Below are 20104 nucleotides of genomic sequence, written 5' to 3'. Positions count from 1 at the left end.
TATTTCTGTCTGTTGGAAAAACTTAAAAAAATAAATCAAGTGATGTTGCAGCGCTGCTTCTCTTCCACTGGAGGGAGCTAACAGCTCATCCCTCGCTCGCTCTTACCCGAACTCATCTGAATGAAAGTGAATGTGAAAGTCCTGTTTGAGGTGTACAGTATCTGACATTTCAGAGCTGGCATCTGAACCGGCTCTTTGCTTTTTTCTGCCTAAGAGAAGAGATCATTGTTCGTCTGGGGATCCGTTTCACAGATGGTGGATTAACATCTACAGATGTAGCTCCCTTCTGTGAAACCGGTCCCAAATCACAGATAAAAATGTACACATGGCCATTGTATCATTGATGTCTTGGTTGGAAACAAAAAAGTCTATGGAGTCTTTATTGTGCTACCAGAATAATAAGAGACTTTTTAAGACTGAATTATTACCAATTAATAAGCCAAAAAAAAAAAAATATATATATATATAGAAATTGAGCTCTGGTCTCAAACATGACTCCTGCCACCTGTGTAACAGCTGGCCAATAAAAGCTCCTGTTGCTGCTCTGTGGATTGGACTTCATTTCATTTTTAGTGCTTTAATGAAATGGAGCACAGAAGGCAAACTGTAAAGCGGGACGCAAATGAACTGTAAGATGGAACATGAAAGGCAGAAACGTCAGTAAACGGAATATTAAAAAGTAAAATCTTTAAAATCTGTATCACAAATCCATTTTAAAATTCAATTATTATTTCATCATTTAAAAAGAAGAAGCGACTACAACAATTAACCGGCAAATGTAATTGTTTTCCTTTTAAACGCGTAGTTTAAATGCAAATTGAATTTGTATTTTGTTAAATGTATCAAATGTATGAATTGATTATAATCAAACAATGTAAAAGATATTATTCCTGTGGCACATTCCAGACTCCATACACCTCAGACTATCGACCATCATTATGAAAACACAGTGCTCAGGTTTGTTTCTTCAGGTTCAGACCCTGTCAAGGTGCTTATGAAAGAGTGGTGAATATGCAGATATAGGAAGAAAATCTCTTTTTTTTTTCTCATATCATATTCTGCTATAGTTGTAGTTTAACATATCATTAAACTCCACTTTGCTCCACTGTTCCATAATACACTTACAAATGAGAGCCAACAGCTGCTTATTCTCTATGTAAGCCTATAATCAGTCAAGGGTGAGTAAACCAGTGCGGAATGACTATCAGATATCTGAATAGTGGAGGGAGAAAATGTACGTATGATATTTACTCCTTTCTGTGAACATATTAACAGGGGACCCACATCTAACCAAGATACCAACACCAAGATATCAGACCTGTTTAAGCCATATCGACATGCACCTGCTCTGTGGACAATCTTTGGAAATGCACTTGATGCATAGTTTTGCAGCAGCTGCAGCATTTAGAGAAAAAAGGAGAGGGGAGAAAAAAAAAAAAAAGCAGAATATGGGCATAAAGCATATTTATACATAACATGGAGATATTCAACATTTTCAGTTCGACTTGAATGACACTCGGTTGTCCAGAGAAGTGCAGAGAGAGTGACTGTGTGTGTGTGTGTGTGTGTGTGTGTGTGTGTGTGTGTGTGTGTGTGTGTCCCTCTGAGGAGAAGAATAACCTGGGCCAAAGATCCGCCTCAAAAGGTCGAACACATCAGCTCTCCGTTTAGGAACCCGACTCCACTGTCATGAGGTTAAGTGCCAAGTAACAAACAAATAAACAAATAATGGCTCTGCTGCAACGATAAGCGCTTCTCCCGCATACTGTAAAGGGTTTTAAGTCTAAATGAGTGTGAAGAAACCGAGGAGGGATGGAAACAGAGGTAATCGTGCATTGCTGTCGTTAAATGGAAAACTGAAAATAACGTCAAATACTGTATACGGTTGTAACTTCCTGTACAGGTAGATAATGAGGTGGGTTAGAGAAGCTAAATACCCACTGCGTTGTGAGCAGGGGGAGTTCTGAGTGTGGAGGTGTAAATGGTGTGCTGAAATTCACATGAAATGAGAGGTGGGGAGGTTGGAGAGGGGACGGAGAGGAGCTCAGAGGCTTGAGAATATCCCCCCCTCACAGACCGAATGTGCGCTCACTTTCACCTATGAGGTTGCGACAAAAGGCTAAATTTTAAAGTTGTTCCTGCACCTGCTGGTCGCCTTTCACGGCATCCGGTGATGCACATGTAGCGTAAAGCTAATGTGAGGCTAATTTACAACAGCCTGGTTTCTTCCTGTGTGCACAAGAACTGCGCAGATTGTACATAACAAGCTCTCCCAACTCCAGATCAATCAATACATTAACTGAAGGGCTGATTAGTGGACTAATATCATCGTCCTCCCCGGTGTTGCACAGTGCTAACAGTAAGACATGGTTATATTTGTTGGAATTGGGCAGAGACCTGAGTTTTTTTTCAAAATTTTTTTTTGAGCACTTGCAGTCTTGTTAACCCACCTCTTGAGTTCTATTCCAGAAAGCTCACACTTCAAAAACAGCTAGTGCAAGACCTGACGTGTTCAGTCGAGTCAGGCAGGAACAGATGAGTTCCTTTAAGCAGTCGTGTTCGCCCCCCTCCCTCCCCCCACCATCCCTCCCCGAAATAAGTTCAGTCCTGAAAGACAGAGAGGGCTCAGGTCCAAGTCAAGACCACCTGAGGCTCTCCCGAGTCCACGATTGTCCCGATCACAACGCTGAGTGTCCGAATATGACATCACCGCTGTTTTTTTTTTTAATTAATATACCTGCAAGCAAAACTGTGGATCATCTCTGCTTTTTCTTGTCAAGGTGTAGGAAAAGCAAAGATGAAAACGATGGCTCAATACGTTTCTTTTGTCCTCTGTCCGTCCTCATCTCAGTCCACTGCTGTCACTCGTGTTGTCATGAGATTTTCATTTTCATATATATATTTCTTATTTATATATTTTTACAAGGTATAAAACAGACCCATAGACATGACGAATTCATTGTTTCGAAACACATCAAAGGGGAGGCGAGGAGAAGAAAGGGTGGATGGGAGGTAGGGAGAGGTTCTCCGTCCAGAGTCGTCACGTGATCTGTCCCTTGCTGGAGACGGGATTTTTTTTAAAAGGACCCTGCTCCCGATCCAGGGCTGGTGGGAGATGTGGAGGAGGAGGAGGAGGAGGAGGAGGAGGAGGAGGAGGAGGGAGAAGAAGAAGAGGGTGAGGAGAGCTCAACCCCTTCTGCTATTATGTCATTTGATGTGGGGCTTCTAGCATCTCCATGAGGAAGGTGTCGATGGGCGTGTCGCCAATGAGCTTAAAGAAGAACAAGTGCTCCAGACACTTGAGGCCGATGGAGCGCAGCGCTGGTAACCGCAGCAACAGCTTGGCAAACCTGTCACAACACAAGACCAAAATAAAACGTCGGCATTATACATCTGACAGCAAGAGAGAGAAATGAGGAGATGAAATAACCTTAGATACCGCACATATATAATATCTTCAATATAATGAGCTTTGACTGACTAGCGCTAACATGTTAGCTCTCCAGCTACGGTAATTTACCAACTATCCTTACGAGTACATCACCAAACTTCTAGATTCAACTATTGTAAGAAGACACGCAGACAAACTTCTCTGTGCCACTTTCTGGTATGAACAGACTATTAAAAGGGGAAAAGAAAGCAATCAAACAGCTAACTAACTAGAAAAAATGCTACAAATATGTTTTTTTTTAATCATTCTAATCATAATCTTCAAATGTTTTCTTTTCTCATCAATTCATTGTGCAGTTTATCAACCCGAAATACATGCTGAAGAGAAATTTGTGTAAAGAGAGAACAAGTGTAGAAGAGCAGGCCTCACAACTCACAACTATGAGTGTTTGATTAAATTATTTTAATTATTATGAGTATTATTTTTATACTGTCTGTGATTGCTACGATTTTGTGAGGAAATCTTAGGCACCATGAAGTTGTGAGCCCTACTCCTTTTTATTCCTGTATATATGGATGTATATATGATGTATATTTATCTATATATGTGCACAGTTGAACTCCTGTCTGTGTTTGTCTTCTTACCTGCCAGGCTGCTCAGGGTACTTCTGTTTGCAGTAGGCCTCTAAAGACGCATAGACTTTCTCTCTTAGAGCTTCTACCTCACCTGGGTTGGACAGACCTTTAGAATCTGTGGAGACACACACACACGAATGACAAAAATAAACAACAACAACCTTTATTATTATTAAACCCTATTATTTTACAGTATGTAGACAGGAAAGGTGTTTCATTAGTAGATGTACCTTTTTTTCTTTACATTGTTCTTCTCACATTCTTACAGTTATACTATCACAATCCTCTACTTTTGGCTAGTGAACAACTCAGTCTGTGTAAATTAAAGTTGAAAGTCTTTCTCCGGGATAGACAGGATAGAACAGAGCTTTACTAACTTACAAGTTGAGTTTTAACCTCACAAGCTCATTGTGGACGTGTGTCACCACATTCTAGGCTAGTCCAATTAGGACTGCAATTTCCGAACGGGCGCTAATTTAAGCTTCACTGGAGGACTCCTCTTTGATAAACAACACAAACACGTCATTGATTAACATTTCTGATTAACAAAGCATTGCATAATTGATTAACAATGAAAGAACATTTGTTGTTAATAGCTGGACTAGATGACACAGTGTGGGAAAGGAAGGACTGAGGTCCTTTTTAGCATTGCCGTCCCCTCCTCCGGCGCCCCCACCCTTTGCTTTCTCAGTCAGACCGGTCTAGTGAACCCCTAATTAACAAGGAATCAGACCGAGAAGTGAACCGGGGCCAGCGAGCTTGGAGGTGGCCTGAACAAAATGTGGAACACAGAGGATCAGTGTGTCTGGGGTGAACGGATTCACAGTAGCTCCATAGGGACAGAGGGAGGCTCCCACACCGAGTCATTAAAAAACCTGGGTCACATTGATGGTTTGGTTTAATAGAGAGGAGTTCAGAACAGCACACTGTTAGCAGGAGTGACACATGCCTAGACAACAGTCTCAGTTAAAGAAAACTGACCAGGTTCTTCTGGGTATATAGCAGGAAAATGCCATAAAAACTCTTGTGGATGTCATTTTATAAAAAACAATAATTAATCGGTTTACCTTCAATCCATTAATCATTCAATGCTTATGTACTGTATCAGCTTTTATTGTGTGCTATCTATCTCTGCACACAGCAGGTGGGACCGCATCAGTTTTACAAGTCACAAGCGAGTCTCAAGTTTTTATAGAGAAGTCTGAAGTGAAGTTCAAAGAAAACAAAGGCAACTCAAAATCCAGTTTCCAATTCTCAAGCTACATTAATGAGGTCAAGCTGAGTCACAAGTCCTAAACCTGAAGCGAAACTCCACCCAAAACCTGAATTTGAGTGTCAAAACACTTCAATAGAAATTTCAAGAAAAGTTCTTGGACACCACAAGGACTTAGTGACAGGTGTGTAGGATCAAAAACTCCTAACTTGAAAAGAAAACCAAAGAATCCTGCATACTGTCCATCACTTGAACTCACTTAAATAATGCAGGCGAAAACAGAAGTCACCTTTCAAGTTTACTAGTGGGAGTGTTTGATGCTTAAAATACAGATTTTGGGTGGAGTATCACTCTAAGTTTCAGGACTTAAATGAGTCATATTCTATTCTAGCAATATTGAGGACAGTGTCAGCAGCAGATAGAAACAGTAACAGCCCTACAGCTCACAAAGATGAAATGGAAGTATTACGCCAAACTGTAATACACTGGTGTGCAACAAAGCTGTTCAACAATAAAGCATTGTTCTGAGAGAACAATCACACATTGGAGATATGTCAACAGTGCTGAATTCTGTTGTGGATGCTTACCACTTAAAAAAATAATTAGATGTAGGTTGGTGAAAAGAAAAGTATTATTTTTGGTAGCATTTCAAAACTACAAAACCCTAAACTGGCATCAGATATTTCCATGTTGCGCTGTAGTCTAATTCTGCCCCAAGATTGTTTTGGTTCCAAGTAAAATTGAAACTAGAATGAAAAGACTGTTTGCTCTTTTAAAACCGCACATTTTTGAAACACCCACTTTACAGCTTCTTTAAACTGCCACAGCAAATGACAGCTTACATATAGTGATATTTACCTGGGTTGAAAAGGACTATAGCTCGAAGGCACCCCAGTTCTGTCTTATCCATCTGCATGTCCCTCATTTTAGACACCAGTTCTGTGAGCACTCTGCACAAAAGAGACACACACACACACAAAAAAAAGACAACACAAAGTTAGAAATGTGGCTCATTCAAAATCAGATGTAGTTAAAAATACTACGTTTATTTAATCCTTATTAGCTACTAGACTATTTGTGTTATATCGCACAACCGAACGAATGCCAGACAAAGTTAAGATCACAGGAAACCATTTGAGTCTAATTGGTACAATTTTGTAAATGCACATACTACCCTTCATGAGAATTATCCAAATCCAGACTGGGACATTAAAAATATGTTTTAACTACTATCCAGCTCAAATCTATTTAAAAGCAAATACACACAAGCGTATTCTCCAGCCCACATAGGCACCGTTAGATCAGTGGAAAAGTTTACAACCCTGCAAAGTAATTATATTTAGTACATGGTTTTCATAAAAGGAAAGCCACAGAGTAAACACAAGCTGTAATCTAACACCAGCACTCCCACTGTCTGTGTGTGACATCACTGGTGGGAGTGTTGGTGCGTGGAGTCGTTCAAACTCCTCACCCCTCTTTGACTCGGTCACACCCTCTCCCCGGCGCTCTTTATTTTCCCTCTCACTCCCGTTTCTTTCTCCCTCTCTCTCTCTCTCTCTCTCTCTCTCTCTCTCTCTCTCTCTCTCGGATAGTAAAGTCAATTGCGGCTCTTAGCTCATTCTAATTCAATTTGCTCAGAGGAACGACAGAGCTAAAAGAAAAGAGAAAAGGAAAAAAAAAGGAAAGAAAATAATGAAGTATTTAAGTTAATCAGTCTCTTCATTTGTATGGCGAAGAGGCAGGAGTAGATAAAGAAACATTATCAGTTCTCTGTATCTTAATGCTCGCCACAGTTAATGCAGAGATGTAATAAGTCCTGTGGCTGCCAGCGCCAATGATTGAGTGGAGAGTCTGGCCGTCAGAGGGGCAGAGACCCAAGAAAAGAAAGAAGAGACGGAAAGATAAACATGAGGCCTGCTATTAAAAATGGGTTTGATGACAGCACCTCCAACTGCAGGGACATGTACCTGTACACCACACTGTTATTTTCATCATCAAAGCCTCTTTTAATTATTTTTTGAGAAAGTCGATTTTTCAGATTTTTTTTTAAAATTGTGTAGTTCAAAACCAAAATATATTAAAGCCACAATAATATCAAACAGATCAAATCTGTATATCTTCACATTTGATAAGCTGGAACCAGCAAATTCATTTGTCATAAATTACCTAAGCAAATAATTGATGATCAGAATTGTTAGTGATTAATATTGTGTCGATCAACTAATCTAAAACCATGTATCGGCATTTAATATATACAGTATTTAGTTTTTATAACTTTCCAAACTGTGCATCTCAGTTGAGCTCAAGGTGTGATGCTGCTGAACAGACACCGTCAGCCTCATGTGAGATTTCAGTCTGTCAGACAGCTCGCTGCCCTGGAATGTCAATAACAGTCACCAGGGTGGTTCCTGCACACACCCGACTTCACCGTAGGCGACTTGTGCATGGATTTTTTTTTTTTTTTTTGACATTTTCTGAGCAGTTCAGTGTTCCTGTGTGAGCCCTGATGCATACAGGTGTACATATTTAATACACAGGAGTCAATCAATAGTTCCTGTGCTGCTTTGCTTTTCATGAAGCACATGCTTGTGACTCCCAGTCTAGGTGTAAAACTTCAATGAAAGAAACCTCAATGTCATATGAGAAAATTAAACCACTTTCTAATCAAATGTATTTAAAAACTAATGCTTTATTAGTAGTTAATATATCTTTTTTTAATGCTTAATGTATGATTGTTTTGTGACTGTGATTCTGATGTGAATGAACTGTCTTATTGTGATCTTGTATATATGTAACCTGTTCTCAGGTCTTTTGCAAAAGAGATCTTGATATCAATGATGAGACTGCCTGAATAAATGAAGCTTAATAATCAGTAAGGCATCAATAAGTTCAATGTGTGTCGTCATTATTAATGATTTATTAACATTTACAATGTCATTAGATACAACCTATAAAGTATGCCTGTAATGTTACCACTTTCTAATGAGGCATTCTTAATAAAGGGTGTTTAAGTTTATATTTATTAATAAATAATTCATGAATGCTGAACAGAGCAGTAATAAGCCATCAATAAGGACAATGTTTGGGCTACTGTATACCTAAAGCTAGTTGTGCTGCTAGCCAAAGAGATTTCTCACAATCTGGAAACAAAAAAAAGTTGTTCCTCTGAATAATTACTGACCTATAAAACATGTAAATTATTCAATAACCCCCAATAAAGCCAATAGTTACAATGAATAAACCTCAGATGAAATATGCTTTTATTAGAAAGTGGTAGCACCAGTCTGCACTTACATCAGTTACAACATGATAACTACTAAAGTGCAAGAAAGTTGGTAATATTGACCTGTCAAAGATGGCTCCCACTCCGGCACTATGGGCGCTGTTGCGGTGGACGTGCAGGCCGGTCGCCAACAGAATCCCGTCTTTAACCGCTATCGAACGGTGCGAAAATGATGCAATGAGGAGTTCATTCCAACCTGAGGCAGAGATGGGAAGAGGGATCGAGGAAAAGCATGAAGGAAAAAGAAAGAAAAAAAAAAACAAAACAAAAACAAGCAAATCCCAGTACAAAAGTTCACACAGCATTCAAGCAAAATGAAACTGACAACAAAGGGGGAATTCCAATGAATCAATTAAGCTGCGCAGTAAAAGCGTGCAGCTTTCTCAAGCGCAGGCATCAGGTTATTACTAAGACATTTGAATCATGCTTTCTACAGAGACAAGCGTGTAAAAGGGATGAACTGCGCCTGCCATCACAATAAAGACAACAGGCTTGATGTGCCAAAGCAGGGGCTTGACACAGAGAGCAGTGAAGACACAAGACGCTGCTTTTTGAGTGACAGGGCTCCTTTAACTGTTCTGCCTGGCAACACTTGCCTCTTCTCCCCAGAGTTGAGTTGGGTATGCGAGGAGCTGGGATGCTTTTATCTGTGATACAGCAGAACTAAAGCGGTTATTTATAGAAAACCTGAGCGCTGAGAAGAGACGAGCTCTCCAGAATAATGTCTCTCTCTGCTTTGCTGAAGTCTCTCTATCATTGTGTGTGCGGAGGATAAGGAATGATGGGAGGATTTTTTTTTTTTCAGGGTATGCGATGGGTGTGTAATAGCATTTTTTTTTTTTTTTTCCCTCAAGGTGGATTAAGAATATAACGGTGTAATATGGAGCGACAGGCAGGCAACAAGGGCAATGTGTTGGAAGAACCCAAAAGACCTTCCTGCATGTGATGTTAGTGAATGTAACAGAAGTGACAGATGATTCACGCTCTGTTTTACGTTGCTGCTTCTGTGATCCTGCGCGGTTAGCTTGCTTTTCCACATATAGCAGATACACACAATGAGTTGTTCTGACCTTGGTGAGTCTTACTCTTGTTTGAGTCACATGACACAGGGAGCCACTCAGGGTTATGACCAGATTTGGTTGAATAATGCTGTTTTCTCATTAAAGGCTTCTTTCATTGGCCTTTCTGAAAAGCTAAAACAGGGTTCCAAGTTTTTCTAGCTATATTCTAACATAAATAAGTATGTACTGCTGTACAGGATCATATAATTTAACTACCTCATCATTTTAACCAAGATAAAACAACGATTGTTTTGCTAGACCAGTATTTGATCTAAACTCCTGGGTGCCAGGTGCTTCCATCTATTTACTTTTTTTCTTCATGTTATATATTGTATCCATATGTCTTATCAAGGCATCGTTTTGAAATGAAAATCATCATCCTGATTGTTTTTTTCTGTTTTTTTATGAACTTCTTGAAATCTTTTTAACAGACCTGCTCGTAGAAGGATGACCTGGTCGTCCAATGGCAGCTCAGAGAAGTGGGGGATCCTCTTGGCCCACTCCACCAAAGTAAAGAGCTGTTTGTCAGCGGCCTGACAGATATTTGTCACTGGGTCATTAGGCTGCAGGGAGACAAAACACACACAAGTCTGGAAGTTAGACATTCAAGTAATGGATGAAATTAATATGTGTCATATTTTTGTTTTAGTCTGTGTATCTCTGTTGGGCGTCTTCCGGCTGTCAGGTTGAGCCACCTATCACCGAGCACACAGACACATTCACGCTTACATGAGTACTACTGCTGTGAATAATATCCTCTGAAGAGGAGCAAGTAGGAAGACAAAGCAAACAGTGATTCTGTCCCAGCTCGTGGAGGAAATACCTGCAGAGAGCTGCCGGTGAAAAGACGACTTTAACCAAGCAGACTGTTTCTTTGGGGACCTTTTAGCCGACACACAAATCAGCCATTTGGACAGCTAGAGGAGCTCAAGGGGCCCCTGCTGACACTTTATTGACACTTCACAACAGAACAAGCACTTAGGAACTCAAATAGGACTTTATAACCAGACTGGGCAGGGCTTTGTAAAACTCAGCAAATGTTAAATTCATATATCATTATATAATACTATTTATTCTAATATTTCTTATATTTATGAGTGTTTTGTGTGCAGTAATTAAATGTTAACATGTCTGAGCAGGATAGAAATCCATTAGATATTGATAAAAAATAAAAAAAAACAGTTCTTGGTAGTGGGCTGGCGGCTAATAGACATCACTGTATTGTCCATTTAGTGCTCAAAATAGGAAAAATAGTTTCTCTGTGAAATAAAAGGTCCGGGTGAATCAAGGAGAAACAGTCCTCTATTGATTTCACCTCATTAGATCCACTTAAGCCTCGAGGAGAGATAAGCATAAAAGCCAGGAGAAAGGCTAAAGAAGGATCTTACAGCTATGAGACATGAACATACTCTATCTATTATTTTAATGTACTGTATGTCATGTAAGACGCTGTACAGGCTTTTAAAAAGGGTCCTAAATACTTTAAGTGTAAACTCACTTGTGGTGAACATAGTGTGTACTGTTCATCAAACGTAAAAATGTCTTAAATTGTAGCAGAACCATCAACCTCTTTACACAACCATTTACAATTGATGAAGAGAAGCAAGTAAAACCAAATTTACCACTGACCATACAAAGGATTTTAGAAATTCTGAGGTCAGAAGAGACACCAAAGAAACCTGCACATATTGTTTTTTGTCATTTTTTTATTCTCTTAAAAACAATTGGATGTTCTAGACTGTCCCTATATTTCTTCCCATGAGGAGTTTTCCTGTTAAGATAGTAATTTATGTGTGCAATTTAAGTTCCAATCCAGAGACAAGGACTGTCTGTCCTTAACTGTCCTGATATATCATATTGAGGAGCTTTATTCTTTGACCCACAGGGAGCTTATGAGCAATGGTGGAATCCTAATGCAGCACACATACAGTATGACTAACTCACTAAAATGTAAATCCATCTGGGAAGGGGGGGAGACGGATCCCAAACAATACTGTCAATCTCTGACGGGTAATTTAAAATCATCCCAGGAGTACATACCCTTGATATGTGCTGTATGTGTGTAAACAAAGACTCTGTGCACACACTTTTGTGCATAATTTTAAATCAAGTAAACATCCTTAAATGCTAAGTATCACTGTGTGAACTCCCACTCTGACAAAAAAAACAGCAACTTCTCCCCAACTTCCCTCTCCAAATCCCACCGATCGATGCTAAAAGCTCGGAGGATCCCAACATCAACTGCAGCTCTCAAGAGAAGATTAGTTCAAGATGAAGGAGAAAACGTCCCTCCACTCACATTCTCCTTTTATAACACGCAGGCCGAAGACTATCCCATCCTCTCCTCCATGTTCCCTCCCTACGGTGTGATACTCACACTGACTGCAGAGTATCACAGAAACGCAGTTGAAATATGAAAAAAGTTCAACCAGACACAAAGACTACACTGTTTTGAAAACTGAAAGTCGTCTTTTTATTTATTTTTTTCTTCAGGGGGAGAATGAAAACATCTTATGAATATTTCAGCATCTCCGAGGGAGACGTGGACGGTGGCGGTTCAGCGCGACAGATTTTGTGAGCCACGTTTCCTCTCAAAAGACACATAAACAGATTCAGCTAATTCATTCCGAAGGGCAACCCCGGCCGCCAAAACAAAGAAAAACAAAAGGGGGTTTCATTGTGCGCTAGCGGTTATGGTCGACTGAATAGTCGGCAGAATAGTCGACGACTCGACTTTCAAAAACACTAGTCGACACTGTGCATCGTTGTAGACTAATCGTTCATCTGTGGTTTTAGCACGGTGCAGTAATAAGACTGTGGCACTACATCTACAGCAGATACGTGGCTGTGGGCACTGTGGGTAGTTGTCATGCTTGACTAACACTGTGCGGTGTGGGGTGCTAAAACAGCAGACATGCAGCAAGAGCAAGAGGCAGAACGGTTGTACGTCCCAATGCTTGACTACAATCAACAGTCCAGAAATACAAAAGAAGATCAGATAAAACTGTGAGCTACAGTATATGTAAGGCTACCCTAAAGTACCACATTGGTACCAGAACTAAGGTATTTAGAGAAGGAAAGACTCCCACTATCCCTGCAATAAAGGAGTTGCGTTGTAACTGCAGTATCAGTATCTCCGGCTCAGAAAAGCTTGCAGGGGGTTTAGTCCAATCAGATCGCGGCTCATGTGTAAACAGCCTCTCAGAGCCAATCGAGGACTCTCAAAGATGGTCCTGCCTACATCAGTTAACCGTTTACTGATTGTATTTGAGACCTTTTTGACGAGAAACACATGATATATCTCTCGCAATTAATCGACTACTCGACCACTTTTTGGGACTACTAAAATGCAGCAGTCGTGAATGCCCTAGTGTGCGCTACGTTCGAGCCACCCCTTCTCCTAAGAATACAAGTCCCAGGGTTCTTGTTAAACATGGCGAGCCTCATGAATGTTGTATGGCTATCTTAGCCGTGTTTACACTGACCCTGTTTCTTTGCCTCCGTCTGTGGAGATGACAGGGGAGAGGAGCTTACACTTTCCTGCAACAATCCTCAGGCATCACATTACTGTACTTACTGTTCAAGTCACAGAGCAGCATTTAGGATGTTAGCGGGCCACAATGGAGGAGCCCACTGTGACCTGTGATGGAATTACATTCACCTTGTCGTAGGAAAGTACAAAAAAAGAAAAGAGTCCACTTGGGAATCTGTTAACAGCTCAACTGAAAGCGCTACTTCCTCTTCTTCTACTGTGGAGATCACAGTTGAAAATATGAAGCAAATAAGCAGGGGGAAGGTTGGACAAAAAATGAAACGTCCACTTGGGACAGGAAGTAATAGAAGAAATGTTGAGTTACTGGATTCTAGCCCCTTGGAGCAGTTTTTTTAATGCCTGCCACAAACACACAGTCTTCATTCCAAGTGAATCAAAAGGTTTATAGCCACGCACGCTCCACCGCCGTGGTCGATCATCCCAGCAACTTAGAAAAATGCCAGGCTTGCATACTGTCCCATGAAATTTTCATCACTTGAGGAGGGGAGACGAAAGATTTGCCTTTCAATTTTTCATTATTCTGCTTGAACCAGACTACACTAGCGTGACTACAGGGAGAAAATTGGATGCTCATACAGATCAGTATGAAAATGAATTACTCAAGTGTCCCACTTTTTTTTAGAGAAAAAGAAACTGTCCTCATGTGTCGGGAGCGGGGATGAATCATCAGCTAATTATCATCTAAATAACACAACACTTCCTGTCTACGGTTGAAGGAAACAAAACCTTTATATAAATCAACGTATAGATGGTAGAAACAGAAATAACTCAAAAACAGAAAGAGGAAAAAAAAAGAAATGAATTGAAGTCAAGAAACACCTTCAGGATTAGGGAACGAAAGCATCTTCCTCCTCTCCCCCTCCTCTTATAGAGAAGGCCTCTCCTCGTCTGACTGAAGGCACATTACTAACGCCTGTTTAACTCCTGTTCTAGGTCACCATGAGATAAACACACTTTATTCAGCTTGGCCAGACCCCGGCCATTAGACAGTGGCGGTGGCCTATTCATGGTGTACACTCATGGCCTGGGCCCTGTGATTAATTATAGCACGGGGCAGCGCTTCTCAATGGAGACCTTGCAGGGGGGAGGCAGGGAACAGGACTTGGAGAGGGGGGGGCGGTTCTTGTGGTCAGGACAGCCTGCATGCCTATGTTCTGCCAACATCCTGGGCCCTGTTTGGTTAGAGGGTCACTTCACCCAAAGTGTACTAAAAGTAAGATTTTCCTGCCTACTCCTTTCAGTTTTATTTGCCCAAGTTTTAGATACAATTCAATTCATTTATTCTCTTTCTATTGTTTTCTCCCCATTTGAAATGCCTGCTTTATTATGCATTGCTGTCCTTGTCACTGCTAACACTGCTGTTAGACTGTAGAGGGCTACAGACAGACAGGAATGTGATACCTCCATTAGAGCTGGAACAATTAATCGATTAATCACTTAATCGATGGAAAAATAACCAGCAACTATTTTTGTGATCGATAAATCATCTAAGTAATTTTCCAAGCAAATGTCAGCTTCTCACTATTTAGGATTTGCTGCTTTTCTTGTTTGTTGGACAAAACAAGCAATTTGAAGACGGCACCGTGGGCTTTACGAAATGTTGACATTGGCTTTTTTCTGCATTTCTTTTTTTTTTTTTTTTTACAGCTTATAAACCAAATGATTAAACAATTAATAAAGAAAACAACTGGCAGATTAAACAATAATGAAAATAATCAACAGTTTCAGCCCTAACTTTCATCACCAGCCACCTGCCAGCAATGGACATCAGTGGGAGAGTATAACCAACCGGTAGACAACACGAGTGCAGTGCACAACAACTCCCTGGCTTCCCAACACGCCCAAAAATGTTTGTTGGAACCAACCACTACTGGGGATTAAACCTTGCCCTTTTATCATGGTGGATGGGAATTTCAGTGCTGTTTCACCAGTGCACCTTGTCTCTTGAGGTGAATGGATTTTTCTTTGTGCTCAAAGCACTGAACAATTACTTTTGGCAAAAAAACGGCAAGATGGCAAATGTTTGTAAAATTGCAAATGAAACCTGATCCAATCCAATCCATTGCATTCTACTGTTATGCATTACATTAGAGACATTTCATTTTGCTACAACAAAAACTTTTAATAACTAAAATGACTCATTTTCTTAGCTTTTACTGTTACTGCAACTTGCACAGAGTCAGAAATTAGGACGATGTGATTCCAATTAAAATAATAAGCAGTAAAACGTAATTAACACCCAGCCCTTGTTTTCATCTCTTCAGTGTTCCCTAAGAAAACCTCCTCTTCTTTATGCCAGGCAGGCAGCGGGCATCGAGGGACCCACCATGGCTGAGCCCAAACACACTCAGTGCATTAGTGTGTCTGAGCTGCCAGCCGCTCCCCCAACGACTCCCCACTCCTTCTCTCTCTCCCTAATGTCAACGCTCATCTCTTACATTTCCATCTGGCACCCCAAAATAGCTCCCATTTACTCACATAACAGCCTTCACATTTCTACCTTTACTTCACAGGACATTTCCCTCCCCTGAAGCAGATGAATCCCAGAAGAAGCCCTCCCTCTCTCCCTCCTTCCGTCCATGCCTCCCTCCCTCCTTCCCTCGCCCCTGCCTCCTTTGGTAGGCTGCTGCACAGCTCCTCTGTTTCTCATGTTCCAGCAGGATTCCTGAGAAAGCTGAGGCTTTGTGGGATGCTTTCAGGAACAGTCTGCCTGTTGCATTATTCATCACTCTTAGTCTCCTCTGTGTCAAAGACAGCCCACAGTGCCCAGCTGATACTGAGGGGATAGATGAGGAGACTCACAGTGAAGGAGCTCATACGAGGTGAGGTGAACCAACGCTCTAGACCACAAGCAGTCCCCTCCAAAGGGACTGAAAGAGGGAGGACACACTGTACTCCAAAAATTCAATCAACATCTTTACCAGCAGGCGGCAGGGTGTTAATAAACTTCTGAGTCTGCTATAGACTCCACAACAAAAAACAAACACAAGTTTTATTAAAGAGGAAGCAAAGAAAAAATATGCTTTTTAAACAGTGTGTCCCAATTCCAATCCACATGCTAATTCTGGATAATGAGTACGTAGGCTATTTACAGTGAAAAGTAAGTATTCTCTATGATGTCAGTACTTGATCTGTGCATAAAGTGTGCTGTTACTGGACTCAATGAAAATCCAATGCAAAAAAAAAAAAAAAAAGCTTCTTACAGCTGGAAAAAATTTAAGCAAATTGTGGACAATGATGGGACGGCTCCAGCAAGATTTTGGAAAGCGGAGAATAAAGTATAAGCCATAAGCTGTAAATCTGAAAAACATTCTCTTAACTTTCTCTTTGGTAAGTTTTTCTGGCAGCAGCATTCCAAGGTCAGAGTTTGACTGACGTCCTTTGGCGCAAGTCTAGTATCATTAAGTGTTAATAGAAAATTGTAAAGAAGACTAATTTCTTACATTTTCACTACAAAAACACAACACTGCAAGAGTATACAGTAAAGTCTATATGGACACAGTTTAAGAATACTTCATTCTTCTTCATTGTATCTACCTCCTGAGCAACAGCTGCCCCATATGTAAGCAATAGTGAGGTGTTCTGTTATATGAAAATAACAGACAAGATGTGAGTCTGTTACTGTCAAGACATCTCATAGTGATTTATCACTCTTATACAATGGACTCTTTCCAGATACAGAAAAAGCTAAAGAAATAAGCTGTGGTCAAATTACCATCCATAGTTAATGTGTAGTCAGGTTAAGGCTGTTTCACCAGTAAGAGTTAACTCTTAGCACGAAGCAGAGGTACTGCTGCAGTGGTTATATGCACTTTAATATATGTTTTTATACTAATTTAGATAGATGATTAAGCTGTTGGCCAGAACTAAGTTCGAGGTGTCCTGTCATGTTTAGGGGTACAATATTAACACCCATCAGCCAATCAGAAATGAGAACTTTCCGTATCCATGGTATAAATAGGAAAGAATGGAGAGCAAGAATTTATTCTAATGCAATACCCTAATAAATCTAGGAGTAAATATGAGAGAAAAAGCATGCTCACCACCAGCTCCAGGAGTGTGCACACAGGTATGAGCATGTACACAAAGTGATGACTTGTTGCAGAATGACACAATATGTGAGTGTTTTCTTAAGAATATATAAATAAAAAAAAGCAACTCACCGAGTTGGACGGCACACCAAGATTGGTCTCGATATAGGTCTCAGTTTTAGGTTCCACCGCCTGCTCGGCTTCCAGAATCTTCTCCACGGGCATGTCCTCGTTGGCGCAGCTGGTGGACTCCACCTCGTTCTCATTTCTGTCCTTGGCTCGTTGGCGCTCCTCCTGAACGGCTGCATGTAACAAAACTGGTTCCGGTCACTACTGCTGTTTTTTGTTTTATTTAATTTACAATGTCAACATGTGTTCTACAGCACATGTATGTTAAAGGAAAGAATCAGGACTATAAGACTGTATGGTTTTGATTGCTAAACAAGCTTAAGAGTTTAAAAGCTTGTTTTTTCCAAGTAGTCAGGTAGTAATGAAGTTACGTTAATCATTATTTAGTAATATTCTATGTTGACAATGAATCAAATGACTATTGGTAATGTGAAAGTAGTTACTTTTAGTGCAATACCAACAGAGAGCTGTTACCCATTTGACCTTTACCCTTTTAGCCTCTTTTAGCTCCTTGTTTTGGTTTCACAGCACATTACTGTTATGGGTACGGTTACAGTTATGGTCTCACCTCTCTCATCAACCCCTGAATTCCTTATTTGAATGAATGCTTGAATTCCTACTGATTTTGTGAAAACAAATTGTCCATACTTTGATGCACATCAGTAGTTAACCGAACACATAGTTGGCTCTTGTTTGTATCTGCACAAACATGTAAATACAATACACATGTGCATGCTTGAGTGTGTGCTTGCTTGCCCATGTCGAGTGTCTCCATGTGCATGTGCCTGCTGCATTCAGTGTGTCTCTGTGAGCCAGCGAATAGTGCATGACCCAGTAAGTATTATGCCAGTAAACATATCCAAGAGAGTTCAATCATCAATAATTGCTTCGACAGTGCGGATGGAATATATTCGGGACCTCAGACCTACATTATGCACAACGCAGCAGCATGGAAATGTTCAAGGACTTCTCTCAGCTTCCTTATCAAAGAGATGTGTTTTTCATGTAGTGCTCAATGACAAACAGCCGGCTCCTTTTATACACAAATCATTTATAGACACATAAATAATGTATGGTCTGTCACTCCTTCGTTACGCCATGCGTGGCCGCCAGATACTCTGTGTGTGACAGAAGAGCTTAAATAAAAAAAACCTGAACACAAATCAATGAAGACTTTGTCCTGTAGATTTTTTTTTTTTTTTTCCATGTCGCACATAAAAACTGGTTGAAGCAGAACCGTGTTGGTTCTGTCATCTGATTGGCTTGGCGAGGAGACACAGGAAATGGTTTGTGTGCTGAGCAGACACCGAGACTCACTGTGGCTGAGGCAAGAGAAACCGCACCTCCACCCTCAAGTGAGGATGGAAAAGATGCATGTGTGTGTGTGTTTTGTCTTTTCAAAAGGCTATAATTTACTTAATTCAAGACACCGCAGAAAAAAGTACTGCGGCTTTTTATAAGTTTGTCCTGCACACACATGGATTTGTAAAAGGTTTGGACATAACAGTGTTGTATGATAAACGGCTTTTGGAAACTCACTGTCAGCATGCGAGCTTACATACACACCTGGAGAACCGCCCTGCCTCTCTCTCTCTCTCTCTCTCTCTCTCTCTCTCTCTCTCTCTCTCTCTCTCTCACACACACACACACACACACTCGCACACACACACGGTTTGCAGGATGATCTGTCTTCTTACGTTTCCCTTACTCTGGTTTCAATTCCAAGTCCTGAATTGGAGAGGCCGTGGTCTTGTTGGGGGTGGGTGGGGGGGTGGGAGGGAAGCAGGGGTTGTTAGAGGAGGAGAGGGAAAGGGGCCCCACTTTAGAGGAACTGCTGTCTGGCGGTGGAGGTCAACCCAAGGGTAGAATACTTGTGTTGGAGTCAGGGAGAGGTGAGGAGGGCTGAAATCATGTTAGCTTTATTCTCCCCCCTCCTCTTTCTCCTCTCCTGACTGGGAGAGCATAAATTCATTTAATCCTGTTTTTCTGTGGATTCGCTTAGCCTTTTGGGCTACTGCTGCCTTGTTCTCTAACCACAGCCCTCGGGGTGCAAGGGGAGGCTTAGGCAGTGCTGTGAGTGAGGCGAAAGGCAGTAAATGATAATATCCTTGAAAGGAGTAAAGAGCCCTACAATGATATAAATAAAAGCAAGAGGGAGGGGAGGGGAGGCCAAGTAAAGGTCAAGACAAATTGGCCTTGTATAGAATGCGTATTTACCCAAAAAAACACTTCTTTTTCTTCTTCTCTTCGCAGTTTCGATTTTTCAGTTTTAATCGGTGAAGCTACATCCAACACATGCGCACCTGCACATACACACGTGCTTAACACCTGCTATCATCATTGCTCTTCAGCTCCCATGGTTATACTTTATGCCGCTCAGTATAATCTATGCATTCTATAACTGGATTCTGTAACTGCGATGCCCATAATGGCGGGAGGCAGTGATTGATTTGTTCAATGTGCGAAAGAGTGCTTAACAGCACTGCTGAGAGCGCTAACATTTTTAACACCCTCGTGGAGTGTTAAAATTCACACCTCACTGCCTGTTTTTTTTTTTCTTCCTCTTCTTCTTCTTCTTCTACTTCTTCTTCTTCTTCTTCCCCCCCTCACACAAAAGAGCTCTTCCTGCTTTTATATGCTCTGCAATCTTTCCTCTAAGGTGCTCTACTGTACTGCCCCACAAGCACAGACGATATTTCTCAACTCAGTGTTTACACGTTAGAGTCACTCTCAAAGACTGCGGCGCAATAAGTGTGGCATCAAACAATCACAACATTTTTCAACACTGCCATTACCCAAGAGCCGCTC

At 40.9% G+C, this 20104-nt stretch overlaps 1 protein-coding gene across 4 annotated transcripts in view; it reads right to left on the bottom strand.

Moving 5' to 3' along the window:
- Positions 1-2595: 2595 nt before the first annotated feature.
- Positions 2596-20104, bottom strand: part of rxraa (retinoid X receptor, alpha a) — a 105623-nt gene continuing 88114 nt past the window's right edge. For 2 of the 4 annotated variants that reach the window (XM_044333380.1, XM_044333379.1), the window contains exons 6-11: positions 17300-17484; positions 10017-10146; positions 8586-8718; positions 6098-6189; positions 4036-4141; positions 2596-3350 (exon numbers count right to left, since the gene is read on the bottom strand). In XM_044333380.1, coding sequence (XP_044189315.1) covers positions 3203-3350; positions 4036-4141; positions 6098-6189; positions 8586-8718; positions 10017-10146; positions 17300-17484 — 794 coding nt within the window. In that variant the 3' untranslated portion in view covers positions 2596-3202. The remainder of the gene's footprint in view (positions 3351-4035; positions 4142-6097; positions 6190-8585; positions 8719-10016; positions 10147-17299; positions 17485-20104) is intronic. The other 2 variants (XM_044333381.1, XM_044333382.1) reach the window with 1 other exon arrangement.

The sequence above is a fragment of the Thunnus albacares genome, chromosome 18, assembly GCF_914725855.1.
Source record: "Thunnus albacares chromosome 18, fThuAlb1.1, whole genome shotgun sequence".
In the NCBI taxonomy this organism is placed as follows: Eukaryota; Metazoa; Chordata; class Actinopteri; order Scombriformes; family Scombridae; genus Thunnus; species Thunnus albacares.
This window is presented reverse-complemented; position numbering and strand designations above follow the sequence as displayed.